The 16,781-nt window shown below is 31.0% G+C and overlaps 1 protein-coding gene across 1 annotated transcript in view; it reads right to left on the minus strand.

The window, feature by feature from the left end:
- The window catches only part of LOC142321310 (glutamate receptor ionotropic, kainate 2), a 520,894-nt gene that overhangs the window by 309,409 nt on the left and 194,704 nt on the right, over nt 1-16,781 (minus strand). Inside the window, exon 4 of the mRNA XM_075359304.1 lies at nt 535-710. Within this exon, the coding sequence (XP_075215419.1) occupies nt 535-710 (176 nt within the window). The remainder of the gene's footprint in view (nt 1-534; nt 711-16,781) is intronic.

Raw genomic sequence — 16,781 nt, forward strand, 5'->3', positions numbered from 1 at the left:
TTTGTAGAACTTTACGTCTACTACATCTTTTTTTAGATCTTCATTTCAGTTTAATTTGCATAAATTAATATTGTCTCTGTTTTGAAATTTGAAAATCAAATTTTACGATTTTATTTATTCATTTAACATTTTTTAACATAAATTAATATTTGAAACATTAGTAACCTTTCTTTTTTAAAAAAAACCATTAACATAAAAATATATATAAAATAACGGAAATAACTTTTTTGTTTTATTTCCCTTTTTTCTTCCTTTCAGTAAAAAGAGGATATTTTAAACTGCAACAAGGATACTTTTTTATAGTCGCTAAAACAGGGTTAAATAATTTTTAATTAAAATTAACAGACGCTCAATCATTTTTATAATAATGCTTTGAAAAAAAAAATTATTAAACTTTTGAAGGATGCCAATTAACAATATATTATATTTTTTTCTTCTGAATGATATTACACTGATAATGAATTTTCAGATTCAAACGATAAAATTAACAAAATATTTTAATTATTTATTATATATATATATATATCTACTCACCGCTCTAAAAAATTGAGTCATGTGTCTAGGATTAGTATCTACAATTAGTTTAAAGATTTCTTTTTGTCTTATCTCTCTTAAAACTTGTCGGTAAGAACCAGGACCGGCTTGTCTAATATACATATCTGTTCGAGAGGCAGGAGGTGCTTTAACCAAGTCTTGTAATTTAAAAAGACCTGCAACAAATAAAAAAAATAAATAAAAAAATTAGCAAACATTAATATATAATTTAATTGTTGATATCATTTGACCTGCATCTAAAATGTTAATCCCCATTCAGAAATAAGTACATTTAAGACTGTACATTCTTTGTAGGTTAATTAAATTTGTTGTATTGATAATTAAATTGATATATGAATTATGAATGTTACACGCTACATTCTTTTATGAATATATCATTCTTATATTTCAAGCTTCCCAGAAAGATTAATTCTACCCGCATTACCACTTATAGTGTAATGATTGGTAAAATGTGTTGTAAGGAATTGGGGGTATGGATTATATAACTTAGAGGGTTAATTTTGTACTTCAAGCCGTGCAGATCTGAGAATAATGGATTATTTTACGTCTCTTGTCGTTGAAAAACTAATCAACACTAGTTAGTCGTAAAGACATGAATATTTTATTCCTCTAAAGTATTATTATTTCTTCAATTTTATATTCAAAAACTACCTAAAAATTATCGCTAAAATAATGAATTTTGAAGAAAATGGATTTTTTTAAATTAAAAAAAAATTAATTTAAATTCTAATTTAATTGGATAACTGCATTATTATTTTAACTATACATAAGTTATATAAAGCGTCTTACATTTATTCTCACACTGTATAAAATCTTTTTTTTTAACATGTGATTTATTTTTTCTAGCATTATTCGTTATACTGATTACGTAGAGTATAATTATATCAACTGATAATTGGTTGATTACATAAAAAATAATAATTTGACATAATCAATTCGCACCTACATTATTAAAATAAATAAATAAATTCCAATTTCGGTAAACCTACTGGCTGGTCTAGAGGTTAACTTGTCATCGCAAATCAGTTGTTTAACAATTAAATTTCGAAATCAAAGGTTCTGAGGTTCAAATCCTAGTAAAAGATAGTTAATTTTTTACGGATTTGAATACTAGGCATTGGATACCGGTGTGCTTTGGTGGTTGGGTTTCAATTAACCATACATCTCAGGGATGGTTGGTCTAAGTATGTAACTTCATTTACATCATCACCATCTCATTGGGCTGTAGGGGGGTTGCTTATTGTTGACTGATTGAACAGATTACAATGCACTCATTAAGGTATTAAAAAAAATTCAGTGAAATGATGCGTTTCTTAATCATTACTTTCTAAATTTCTGGGGCGTAGAAATATGTTGGAAAGAACAAAGGAGTTATGGAATAGGGATACTCAACCCTCACAGGGTTGGAGCTACATCCGGCCTTAAGTGTAATAAGCTCTGTTATTAGAGTAAGGCTCTTAGTAATTAGTACATTCTGAATTTTAATTGTTCAACTTATTATGTTGTTTTTGTCTTGTATAATATTGTATGTATTTCTTTGTGACTTCAAAAATGAAGGAAGTCGGGACGAAACGTGGCGAGGTCTAGGACCAGGTAGGCAAGGTGTCTTCCTTGCCTAGGGCACCTTGACTCGCCCGCATACAAGAACGGGGAAGTCGGGGTGTTTCCGATGATGGCATGGAGGACCCTGATGGTATGAGAGGGCGTGTTGAGGGGAAGGGCATGCGAAATGCATGCCTGAAACCTAGTAGGTTAGGACCGGGAAGGCCGTTCTCCTGGCGAAGGGGATCTTGGCTATCCAGAAGCGGAAGTCGGGCTGTTCCTATGATTCAGGGGAAACCCCGATGGGGCCCTCTGGGGGGGGGGGGTCAAGTCAGAGTGGAGCAATCTGCTGCCACGACATTCAGGAGCGATTGAGGTAATACTTTAAGGTTGTAACGGTCGCTCTCTGGGAGTGACAAAAATATAAAAAAACTTTCTAAATAACAGATTTTTTAAGTATATATATTATACTTTATCATTACCGCCAAAAGGACATTGGTGAATGATATGATATTCAAATCACTTCTGAAAATAAATCCGTTATAAAGAATAACGAGGAGTGAGATGGTTTCCCGTTGTTTTTCTCGCTAAAGTAAGCATACTTAGTTTGGCATACATCACCATGCTAAGTCCATTGAAATGCTGATCATATTTTCAGCTATCACTTTAATTTTCTACAGCACAATAATTGGCTGAATAGAGAAAATCGTAACTTTCAGTAAAAAAGCAATGTGTATGCATCTCTAGTAAACGTGGTGTTTTATATATTATTTATAAGAATAAGTGGAACAGATCATATAAATTGATAAATTAATAAATACCTATAAATAAAAATAAAATAAAATTTTATTGTAAAAAATTACTATCTCAATACTTGAGATATAATTTTCTGGATTTAATCACTTTTTTAACACTTTCTTTAAATTAAATAATTTTAAGAAATTTGGTATTAATATTTTGAATGACCATAATATTGAAAATTTAAAAAACTTATTTGGATATTTTTGTACATTTTAAGATCACATACAAAATGCTTATTCCAAAATTAGATCTTTTCTTTTCTTTTTCTGTTTAGCCTCCGGAAACACCGTCAGGATTACTTCAGAGGAGGAATGAGGATGAGGTAAAATTTGATCTTAACTACGTGAAACGTTATAAAATTATTTTAATATATTATCGGTTCTATTATTTATTTAGAGTGGTAGATTTAATATTGCTATTTTGAGATTTATTAGGAGTATTTAGGATTAATTATATATCTTTGTTCAGTAATTAGGTCATGTTAGCTTACTTACTTCAGAGTGGTTAGACAACAACTGATTTCTGAGCTAAAATAGTTCTTCAACTAAATTGGTTTCAGGATAAATACGGAGAGTTAAGTGTTTACCTTTCGGCTAAAAGAAAACCAAATTACTACGATAGATCTGTACACCTCTCTTTCCTATAACTAAATGGTAAAACATTAATTTTCCATTAAATTTTTTTCATTATAAAAACGAAAATTGGGAGAATTAAGAAAACATATTCTTAAAAATAGTAGTATATGTTATGAAGTTTGAATAGTATATAAAATATATTAAAAATTTGTTTAACTATTAAAGATCATACATCAATATTAATTTAGAAATATCCTGCATGTACACTGAGAATATGACACAATTTTTTTAACATTAATTTGTTCTTTTGTATTGTTTCTATAATTAATGGCATCTAACAATTCGCATCTGTGAGTTACAAGAGGCACCTGGTAGATTCTCTAAAATAATCAATCTGAATTATAATGTTGCTTGGTCAGAAGAGTGTAGGTACATACTTACATTCAATCGTAAAACTAACATCACCCTTTTAGAATTTTTTAGGCATTTATTTTGCTTAGCATTTCCCCCGCCACCACCCCATTCGGTCGCCCTAAAGTATACGATTAAATGTCTATTCCACAAACAGCTACTGAGCCTAGAAAACAGTTTAGCGACCAGTGTCCTAAATAGCTCCTAGAGCTTACCTAATAGCGTGAGCGGTCTAAGCGCGGTGCCATACACCACCGGCTTACGTGTTCTAACCGCTCACTTGTCATATATTTGCTTAAATGGGTAGACACACCCCATCAACTACTAAAAATATATATGACATCCATAAATTAAAATTTATTTCGTCTACACACGCTTTAGCCGCTCTATACCCTTTTAGGATTGAATATTGCATGTATTTCGGTGGCTTGGCATGAGGATGTGCAACTATTACGTACTTTCTCAGTTCAGAAGGCAGCCGGAAACTACACCACTAATCATTTTTTGAAGGAATCCTTGAGTTCTATTCGGATTATCCTCGGTAATGAATATACCGTTTTGAAGAATTAGGTTTTACTCATCAGGGAATAAAACATCTAATCTTGTCGGTTTTTTTTTTACAACGTAAATGTAAGAATATAATTTAATTTCTTCCAAAATTTTTCAATTTTATTAACTCCAACCGTAAATTATTATTCCAGTTTTTAAACATTAAAAAATATATATTCAAATTGTGTTATCAAAATAATTATTTCTTTGTGTACCAACAGACTGTAATAGCAGCAGGATAATTTATTTTATATCAGTGACTAAGATGATTAACAAGCCTGCGCAATTTTAGTATTTTAATTAAATTTCATAAAAATAGGTTCAGATAAAGCAAACATCTCCGGAAAAATACTAAATAAGGGAAACACAAAAGCATTGAGGGTAAAAAGTTAATTTTATAGATAAAAAGAGGGAAGTATATGCCATAATTCAGTATTCTGCTCTTTCTGGTATTTTTATTCTCAGGGGTCATTAAGCGTTGTAATTAAATGAAAAAAATAGGGGATGAATTCTGTTCTTCCGCATATATGTATGTATGTTTGTATATGCGTTAATGACATGTGTGTATGTGTGGTTTTCACCAAATAATTGGGTTAATAACAAAGGTATTTTAAAACTTGGAATATACTTCTTTTTTAATCCAAAGCGGGTTATATTGCTAGTGCAGATTAACTAATGTAAATGGCGGTGTTGCTGTGTACTTGCACACTGATCGCCCGGTTCACGGACCTGTTTCAACAGGTACAAAACGTTCTGTAACCACGCTGAACTATCTGTTTATATCTAGCTACGTGGTAACTTGAGTAAAACTATTAGTTTGTATATCTTACAGTTATTTATGCTCATAATGGGTTTTTTAATGTCCGTAGGAATGAAATTATTTTGTCAATGATAGGTAAGATATTTCGCATATAATTCATGTAAAAAAATTATTAATTATTATTAGAACATTATTATTAAAAATTAATCGACTAATTTTTTTGTATGATGGTTTACCTCCGAAATCATTTCACCTCCACTATCCACAATGGAACTTCACTTTTAAAACTAAAAATGTTTTGTAAAAACGTTTCGAGAAGGTGGATGAATATTTAAAGTATGATTATTAATATTTTTAGAATGTTAATATATGTTTCCACCTCTAAGCCAGCATTAGGATAATATTGCGTTTACTGAACCCGAAATCTTTATCAAAATTCAAAAAACACATTTTTACGTGCAAGAGAAAAAACATTTATTGTAAAATTTTAGCAACGTTTGTTTTTATTACTATCACAAATTTTACGTCAACTCACGTATATTCTCATCTACTCTTTACTTTATACAACTAATTCTTTTATATATAGGGTTAGCGTCAAACTTTTTTCAATCGTGAAATTTAAAGAATTGTATTACTTCCTTGATAATTTGCTAGATATTATAATATAAATAATCATACATTACTGTTTATAATGTAAGACAATCTAATAAAATTAATTCCTTTGATTGTTTGATAGAATTTATTCAAATTTAAGATTAGTAAAATAAAAACATATCTTAATTACAGATGACATTTGTAAAGAATATATATTATATTCTTTACAAGAATAGTTTTACAAAAATAGTTTTTATTTTACTAATCTTAAATTTGAATAAATTCTATCAAACAATCAAAGGAATTAATTTTATTAGATTGTCTTACATTATAAACAGTAATGTATGATTATTTATATTATAATATCTAGCAAATTATCAAGGAAGTAATACAATTCTTTAAATTTCACGACTGAAAAAAGTTTGACGCTACAATAGGCACAGGAAAAAGTAAGGAATTGAATAAAAATAAGAAAGCAGAGTGAAGACTTTGCTCGTCTTTGTACATTGACAATCACGTGTGAGAATAGGATGTCTCTATTTTAAGACTTCAAACAAAAGAAAGCATTGTTATCGGTTGCCCTATCGATCACTAAGTCTGACACTTTACTACTTTTTTTTAGGTCATTTTATCGTTCAAGTATAAAATAAATGTTCGTTGATTTTCACAAAGTTCAAAGTGTCTATAAAATAAGTATTGATACGGATTGCTGCAATTGTTAACGAACTTGTGTTTTTATTTTATAACTCAACTTTACAGTCGATTATATCACCTTTGTTTTTATTTTGTCCATCAGGATTATTTTACGTAAATAACTGAAAGATATTTTTATTGCGATCATAAAAGATTTTGAAGTTGACCTGTAAAAACCTGCAAAAAAAGGTATTTTTGTTGTGATTTACTCAAAGGATGTAAATTTTAGTAAAGAATTTGCAGGAGGCAAGAATTTAAAAAAAGAATGATTAAATAAATTACGTACAAAAATTTGTTTAAAACGATTTGGCTGAGGAATCGCTTCTAGTTAAAAGGCAAAGGTTTGCTGAATGTCCAGTCGTTAATTTGGGAAATTTTAGTTATCTTAGTTTTAACTGGAATCAATGAAACGTTGAAACTTAATTTAAAAAGATTTTGGATTTTCATAAAGAATAATAATAATATTAATTATTAAAAACGTAGAAAGAAGGAACAGAAAGGAAGTGCAAATTAATGAAAAAAAATAAAAATATTTTTAGAAAAGCGTGTATATGAATGCAGGCCGAGAACGCGTTGTAAATTAAATTTAATCGTCCACAGTTTCAGCGTAGTTAATTGTAGTCAGGTACGTTTATTCTTACCCTTTTGGTGAGAAAATATACTTCCTAAAGAAGTATATTTTATTCTTACCTTATCAGAAAAAATGTTTCTGTAAGGCGTAAGAATCTGAAATGAAGTTGTTTTTCTAAGATAACGTGTTTTTACTTTTGAGATCTATGTATTTTTTTGTCTTCTCAATTTTTACTAAAAAAAAAATTGATTGTGTTGCTATTAGCTACGATTTTGTTTGCATATTCAACAGGTAATTTAAGGTATGTAATATGTATTCTAATATAACTTAATTATTTTGAGTGATATTTGAAAAAAAATATGAATTATAAGGTTTAGTTAATTATTTAAGGCCTCTTTCTCTTGAAATTATTTAACAAAAGTATTTTTATTCTTAAAGTCAATTTAGTTTATTTTTTATATACGACAAAATTTTAAAACCGTAATCGTATTATTTTATTGTTATTCAATTTTTGGCTGTAGATAAATACTTTTTGTCGTATAATCTTAAATATGAAACTGTAAAATAATATTAAAAAGAGAGTATAAAAAGTTCTTTATTATTACTGAATAATAAATCTAATCGATGAATAAAAATTATACTAACTTCATTTGAACTTCTGCCTTAACTCCAGTTATTCTTTTGTTTTTTAGTTTTAAATTATCGTCTTTGATTTTGATGAATTTTATCAAAGAATAAACAAATAGTATGATATATTATATTGTTTTATACAGAGTGGTTCAAAATTGAACGGAAATCTTTGGGGAGATGATTGCAAAAAAATTTTAAAAAAATGCGTTAATATAAACACAGATCAGAAAATGGTTCGTTGGCAATTTATGGTTCGCGAAACATTTAGCCCTACTTTCTGTTCCCTCTGTGAAATTAAACAGTATTTAAATTCTTGTGGTAGAAATCTAGAGGAAAATTCGGTGCATCGTTATGGCACTTCATCTAAAAAATTAAATAAATGTGGTTTCAGATCTCGATTTTACTCAAGATTTAAGAAAAACGTGGTAAAACTTGAAAACGTTTTGTCGGAAAATATACTTTTTTGGTTTGGAATAAAATAACTGTTCATTTACCAATAAACAAATAAAAATCTCTAATTACCTTTATAGAAAATTAAGTCTAAGAAAATTGATCTAAATAATGTTTATTAAAATTAAACACAAATTTGAGAAGTTAAACTTTGATTTAATGTATCTTTGATTAAGAAACAAAACACACAAATTTGATCAGTCAAATAATAGTTAAAATAATTCCGAATGGTTCAAATAACTGCACGGTGGTAGTCGGATTAATTCAGTTAATTGGTTAGATTTTGAGATTAATTATTCGGCTGTATTAATATAATCAGGCTGTTGGCAGAATTAACTATTATTAACATTTTGACAGTCTCTACTTGTCAACCTTCATGACAATGGTGATTGGCAATTGGATTCCTGTACCGTAAATAAGATAATATCCAGAAAAAAGTTAAAATATCAAAAACAATTTTGAAAAAATTTATTTTATATAATTTTGGGAAGATCTTAATAGTATTCTTATTAAATTTGTTAAAATTAAACACGAACAATAAAATTATTTCTGAAAAAAATACGTTATAATTTCCCTTAGATAATTGAAATTCAAGGTATTTGACCTGCAATTTATGATTTATACTAACAAATCATAAATTTCCGGTGAAACTTTCACGCCGATTTCATTAAAACAAATAAGTTGTGTAACCGTTAAGCCTTATCAGATAGACAAGAAAAATTTTTATAACATTAAGTTTTTAAAAGTGGTATTACTTTCCCTTAAATTAAAAATGCGCGTAATATTAATTAAATTAATTATTTATAGTTAAAATTATTTTTTATTAATCAGATTTTGACAGTAGCATGGTACTTAAAAATCTGTAATGTTTCATAGGATAAATAAATGCTGTAGTAAATTTATTACATTTGTTATATGTAATATAACAAGATTGTAGATTCTATAATCTTGTTAATAATAATTCTAATCTGTATTGTGGCACATCGTCTGCAAATCAGTCACGGTTTTGCCTACGAAATCATCTACAACAGACTTGGGTTTCATAAAGTCTGTGCAAGATGGGTCCCAAAACATCTCACACAGTCACATAGACAAACGCGCTTGGACATCTGTCAAAAACATTTGGATCGCTACGGTAACGAACGGGACATCTTCTTAGACAGAATCATCATTGGTGATGAAACATGGATACATCGTTACGAGCCGGTGAGTAAACGACAGAGTATGGAATTGAACATCCAAATTCGCCCTCCAAAAAAATTTTCAAGACCCAACCATCCGCAGGAAAACTGATGGTTACGGATTTTTGGGACCCACACAAGGCCCAGTACTGGAACATTATGAGGAAAGGGGCACGACAATAAACAGTGCGCGTTACAGCGAGATGCTTACTGCCAAGCTGAAGCCTGCAATTCGAAACAAACGCCGGGGACTGCTGTCGAAAGGTGTGTTGTTGCACGACAATTCCCGTCCACATACTGTTGCCCACACTGCTGAAACGCTCCAGAAACTCATCTTTGAAGTATTGGCTCATCCACCGTATAGTTCTGATCTTGCTCCTTCTGACTACTACTTGTTTGGTCCACAAAGAGATTTTCAACGTCGATTTACCTCGGACGAAACAGTGAAAGAAGCGGTGCATTCCTGGCTCGTAGCTCAACCGAAAACCTTCTTTTATGAGGGCATCAAGAAGCTTGCGCAACGATGGACCAAGTGCGTTGAAATGCAAGGGGACTATGTTGAAAGATGATGTAAATTTAAGTTTCCTATTTGTATTGCAATAAAAGTTATAACTACATTGCGGAGAATAATTGACTTACTAATACAAATCATATAATAAAAAATTTTTCAAACTTTCTCAGATATTATCATCCTTGGATAGTATCAGTAGAAGACAATCGGCAGGTCTGCAGGAAGTGACTTCATGAAGACGTTTATCTGGCTTCGAGACCATTACTGGGACATCCGGTTATGTATCGGATGTCCTTGTACGGAAGCATTATTAACCCCCTATGAGTAATTGACAAAACATTTAGTGACAAATCAAAGGCTGGAGTCTTTTTTATTGTTTTCCCTTCTTTGATTACTCCTAGACACCCCGGCTTCTCTACAGAAATCGGGGTGTCTGAAGATGCTAGTACTTCATCTTCATCAGGGCCTTGTTCGTGAAGCGGTGAAAAATCCTTGCTCATATGAGAAGCAGATAAGTCTGTCTTTTCGAAGTCGCTCCTAGCCCATGTTCTATTCGAAGCTTTGAAGTGAGACGTTCTAGGTGGAACCACCGGAGATGCTTGACGTCTTTACGTAAAAGTTGCCTGCCACTAATAAGAGGGGAAAAATCCTCAAGGTATTCCTTGAATGTTTTATTTCTAATGAACTAAGCAGAAGTCGCTAACCAGGCCTCTTCTTGTATTACTGAGGTAAAATACTGTATTGCATATTTAATATTCCTTGAACAATTCAACTGCACAGGTTCAACGTGCTTTGGATTTTGCACGTGTTTTTGGATTCAGGAGATCATGAAACATTGACATTCGAAAAACATCGATACCGAAATTTTTCACCTGAGTATACTTTCCCTTTATAGGACCTTAGCTAGAAAATTAAAATTACTAATTTTCGTTTCGGGCAGCTTTTATTGTTGAATTTAACTAGCAGTAAACCGTAAACAGCAGTAACTAGCAGTAAACTAGCAGTAACTTACAGTAAACAGTAAATATATATATATATATTTGGTATTAATTTGATAAATTATTATACAGTGGAATTTGTAATCTAATGTAATCCTCTTTTTTTCGATTTTCAGAAGAAAATATTTTCTCTCTTTTTCACAAAAAATGATCCATTTAGGCAATAAAAATAATTACACAAAAATAGCACTTGACTTTTTGATCAGTGAAATGATGAAAACACAATGTAATTCATGACAATTTACAATAAATACATTAATAATATAGTAGGTATTTGTCTTGTATATTGATAAATGAGCATTTGCACAAATAATAAATCTTTTTATCACGTAATATTTACTTTGATTTTTTACTTCAGTGAACATCATTAGTTCACTGAAGACGTTTGCTCTATAAGACACTAAGTGATAATCGTCAATCATAATACGTATTGAACGTCAATTTATAATTTCGTGGGTAATAAATTTAACTTTCTACGTAATCATTTTATTAAATGACGTAAGATATCATTTGATAAATTAGACATAATAATTATTAACGAAAAGGAAAAATAAGTTGATGTAATTAAAACGAGTTCTATTTTATATCTGTTATTTATCGGTAGTTAATTCCGCTGAAGCGTAAGGATTAAAGCAAGGCTACTTATTTTTTTCGATCATAAAATTTTCTGGGTGATGAGAAATATCGACTAACACCTGTGATGATGTGATGACGTAATGCGTCAATTTTTTTGTGTTATACGAAATGATCTTGGAAAATTGGAAAAACATTTAATGGTAATTGTGAGCCTGAACGTCCTCAATCTTAATCTTTTTCAAATTATAGTATGTTGAAAAATATGTTATATAAGTAATAAAAATACAAGTTTCAAAAGTCGGAATAGTAAAATTACCTTATTATTCTTCATCAGAATCTGTAATGGCAGTAGCGTTGTTAATCTCTACTGAAATCCAATTGTTTGCGTATATAAAAAAAAATTAAATCATCTATTCGTAAAACTTATTGTATACAATTTTTATTTTTAACGTTAATCAGACGAGGTTAGCGAACGAAGCGAGCGTAGGTTATGTTTGATTAGATTATGTTGATTCAGTGTAATGATGTATCGCGTACTATATAAATATAACTTAACCAAACATAACCTACGCTTTCTTCGCTCGCTAACTTCGTTTAATTAACGTTAAATATACAATTTTTTTTTTCATTGTATCCTGACTAATAAAGTTGATAACAACGCTACTGCCATTACAGATTCTGAGGAAGAATAGTGAGGTAATTCATTCTTCCGACTTTTGAAACTTGTATTTTTATTAATTATATAACTTATTTTTCAACATACTTCAATTTTAAAAAGATTAAGGTTGAGGACGTTCAGGGGTACAATTAACCCATTTAATGAGAGAAATAATCAGATGAATTGAGAAAAGAATAAACTGTTGAGTTATATTGATTTTTATTAATGAAACATTCCGTTTTAAAATTTGTAAAATTTCTAGTCGTACAGAAACAATACCTTTTCATTTTGAATGCATGTTTTCTGTTCAACATTTTACCATCCATAGTTCGAGATGCTATGATGAATAAAATTACGATAAAACAGTTTCAATTCGGTAATGAAAACGAACGAATAACATGTGTAAGCCGTATGTTCTTTGTTAAGCATTTCGTGTGAGAAAAATGATGCTCTGATTCCATACAACACGTAATATTTCATGATAGTTTACAAAAGAGTTTTAATATTTTTATTGAAGTTTATTGTTCTGATATCGTGGTTTTAGTTTTCAGTCCGCATTTTATTAAATAAGATATTGTGAAAATCGTAATTTCAATAAAATGAGATCTAATCTAATCATCGGTTTACCGGTTGAATAAATTAATAATAAAGTAGGTCGAACTCCTCCATTTGAATCTTAGTTTTCAGGAAAAAAGTATTTGGTAGGAAATATTTTTAAAAATATAATTATGTTTTCAATATTTAAGTTTTTGTTTAAATTGTTTTTCTATATTTTTCTGAAAAACAATTGCATTGAAATATTCACTACTTCATAAAACTTCACTCACAACACATGAACACTCGAATTGATGCAATCATCATAATTACTTCCATCTAAAAATAAAATGTTGTTTTTATTACATGATTTTTTTCTCCCATAGAATATCATCTTCAGTTCCAACTAATGTAACATTTTTTAAATCCTGTCTAATGCTACCTGATGTTATCGAGTTGCGTGACTTAATAATCCACTCCCATAATAAGCTCACGGAACAGTTTTTTATTTCTCCTGAAGGAGTTTGCTGATGATTGATTATTGCTTCGCATCGAACAATTATATGTTATTTTTAAGGTAATCTTTGAAAGGCTTGTTCCCAAATATATTCAAAATATGTAACTGTGAAGTCATACCACCACGCATTACAACTAAATCAGGGTTTAGTTTTTTATTTTCGATTTTACATTTTCGGTCAAATGACCGCTGAATGAATCTATTATTAGAATGGATTTATTAGAATGGTCTTTTAAGATTCTAGCGTAAACCGGTTTAAGTCAGTCTTTGATATGACTCATCCATTCAATCTTTTTCATTAATTACGCACTATTAATAATAATAATAATAATAACAGGTAATAATAATAATAATAACTGACGGCAGTTACTACTATAAACTGTAATATGTATCCCATCATGAATATATAAATGAAAATAAATTACGAAACAACTTAAAAAGCCCGGTCGAATCCAAATGTAAGTCGATTCCGCATGAAGGATGGACCTTATTACAGGATGATCGCTCCATTTTATCGAAGAAAATGTAGGAAAAATAAATTTCGATCTAAATTTGGACAAAAACGTTAATATATAAGATAAATATTTACAAATAAATTTTAATTAATGTTATATGGATTCGGAAATTGGGATGTTATTGGAATTATTGGATCGAGTTGTTATATGGAAATGCTCGTGTAGGGAGGTATTATTAATTCTGACAGCCGTAGCAGTGATGAAGAAAGTCGAAAGGAAGAATTTAGTATTACACAACAATACTACTACTGTATTTACGGACTTATATAAAGTTCTATCGGTGTAATTGCATCGATGTAGTTTATAAATATTTTTAAAGATATTATTCTCGGGTGCTTAGTACGTAGGTATTTATTATTTTTATATTGAAACTTAATGTGTTGAGATGTACTCCGCTAATTTAGAACTAGGGTAAGAATTCAGAAGCATAGATTGAACTAGTAAGGAAAGAAACTTTATTAAATAAACTGGAGAATCGCTTTATTTTTTGGCCATATTTTAAAGCATTTAAGGTTGGTAAATTTACTATGAAGGCCCAAAATCTAAGAACGAAAGGTTGTAAAAAGAGAACTCATTTAAAATACATATAGTAGATAGAAAATGAAATAAATTTTACTAAAGATTAAAAGATTAGCTTTATGAAACGGATAATTGAATTAAGCGATTCTTTAAATCCTAATTAAAAAAAAAAATTAAAGTCTCTTACAAGTAGTTCATAGTTTCATTTATATTCATCAAAAGATATTTATTTAGTACGAAAATAAAAATGTACTACTGTTACTTAGTGTTAAATGTAAATAGTGTTCCTTAATGCACTAGTGTTATGTCAAATAAAATAAATCACCTTATCTGGTCCGAGGTCATCTTGCAGGAGGATATATGCTCATATCATAAACTCAGTACTTCTCTATGGATTCACGGTCTGGGAAACTGCGCTGGAGAAGGACTCGAACAGACGCATCCTGGAAGTGGTCCAAAAGAGAATAGCCCTCAAGATCGCGTCTGGCTTCTTTTCGTCTCAACAGAGGCTGCCCTAGTAATTATTGGAGTTCCCCTTATCCGTCAGTTGGCGGTGATGCGGTATAACATCATTAGCGGAGGAGACAAAGTAATTGCTCGAGCGAGCATGATACGAGAGTGGTAGAGAAGGTGGGATCAATCGACAACGAGGCTTTGGACCCATTGCTTAATCAAACAGGTTGCACCATGAATTTACCGCAAATTTGGCCGACTCAATTTCTGGCTAACCCAGATATTTACGGGACAGGGGGCTTCCGGTCATACCTTTTCGGGAGGAGGAGGGCTCTCGATTCCGAGTGCCTATATTGCGGACGCTATGACTCCCCTGAACATGTTGTGTTCAGTTGTCGACGGTGGGTGGTCGAAAAAGTCATCTACGAACAAATAACTGAACACCTCGATGTAGATACGATTGTACCGAACTTGTTATCTGGAGTCGACAAATTCAGGGCTTTGTCAAAATATATAACAACGATACTACAGCACGAAGACAGGGATAACGAGGTAGCGATGTGGTGATGGACAGCCTCCTGTGGAGTCTTCGTTCTTCCGGGCTTGCCGGGATGGGTGACGATAATGAGACACGAGTACTCCGTCGCCCTCGAGGTGTTAAGACAGACCTCCGGCTGGGGCTCTCTCGGGGGACCCGTTAGAAACAGGCAACTGTTATGACCAAGACCCGGGTGGGATCTTGGTTAGGTTTAGTTGGCGACAACACTTCCCGGAGCTGAGTTATGCTTAATTGCAGTCCGGCTCCGGCTCCGGAAGGGGTTTATATAAAACAAAAAAAAAAAAATTTTTTTATTTGAGTTATGGAAGAATGCAAGTGGTATTATGATTTGGATATATTTTACACTTATTTTACCGTATGAGAATTCTAGGCCTGATCGGAATTCAATCATTAAATCTTCCAGATTATAAGAGTTAACACTTCACGAAAAGGAACGCTCCTCTGAAGGAAGTGTGTGGGGGGGGGAGATAACGCCCCAGCCACTACTTTCTAGATCTTTGTTTACCAGATATATATGTTGTAGATCACTATTTAGTAAAATAAATTTTGTAATGCATATATATATTGATTATTGTACTACCTTTTGCTAAAAAAAATTAATTTATTTATTCGTAAAATCTGTAGTTAAAGTTACTTCGATTAAATTAGTCAACAAAACTATTTTCTTATTAAGAGCACAGTTTAACACTGAGGTCTGCAAGAAAAGAAAAATATTATATATTATCTTTTTTAAAAATAATTTATCTAGCAATCTAAAGATCTTAAACCAATTTCTTTAAAATAAAATAAAGATTTACTTTGTAAAAAATTATACTAATTGATGGATTTTTTAATAATTGTAATTAGATTCAGCTGAATACTTGTTTAAAATGAACTTAAATGTTTACCGAGTTATTGTATTCAAAATGTTTATTTTATTTTACATTGATTTTAATCATTTTCTTATCGTATTTTATGATTATTTAATGTAAATTATGTTTTAAACTAACTCCAAAAAGGGGAAGTCATCCTTTTGACTTGCTATCCCTTTTTTTTTTACTTTTGACTTGACTATATGTACTGATTTGGAGATTAGTTGCATTAAGTGATTAGTTGCATGTCCTAGAAAAATTTTTCTTTCAGATCAGGTAATGTGGAATACTTTTAAAAATTTGATAATTTTAAGGTACAATTTTTTTTTTGTCATGATCACTCAGTGTATTTGATAGTGAATTATATGTAGCCTAAAACCTTTCAAAAGAGCCTTCGGTTCTGGAAGTTGCATGACGTCTTTTTTCTGTATTCCCTATTTTTATTTTTGCCGGTGTAAAGGGTTTTCACTTATATGTTTCTTGTTAATAGCTTTTTACCATTTTGGCTGCATGTTTTTTTAGGCCTTTTTTTCCCCCGTAGGAGGAGGAAAAAGCTCTGCCAGCCGCCGCCAGGCCCGTTCTGACGGGAAATGTGGAGCTCTCACCCGCTAAAAAACCTCCCCCTCTAGACACGCAGGGGACAGACCTAATCTACATGATATTGTCGCAGCCCCTGCGCAACCACCCGAGCGCTCTTGTAACCGAATTAGAATAGCCAGAGCGACGTCCCCAGGGGATCATCGGTGAACGACGACTCTGAGAAGCTCCCGCCGCTCAC

Source organism: Lycorma delicatula, chromosome 3, assembly GCF_047948215.1.
Source record: "Lycorma delicatula isolate Av1 chromosome 3, ASM4794821v1, whole genome shotgun sequence".
In the NCBI taxonomy this organism is placed as follows: domain Eukaryota; kingdom Metazoa; phylum Arthropoda; class Insecta; order Hemiptera; family Fulgoridae; genus Lycorma; species Lycorma delicatula.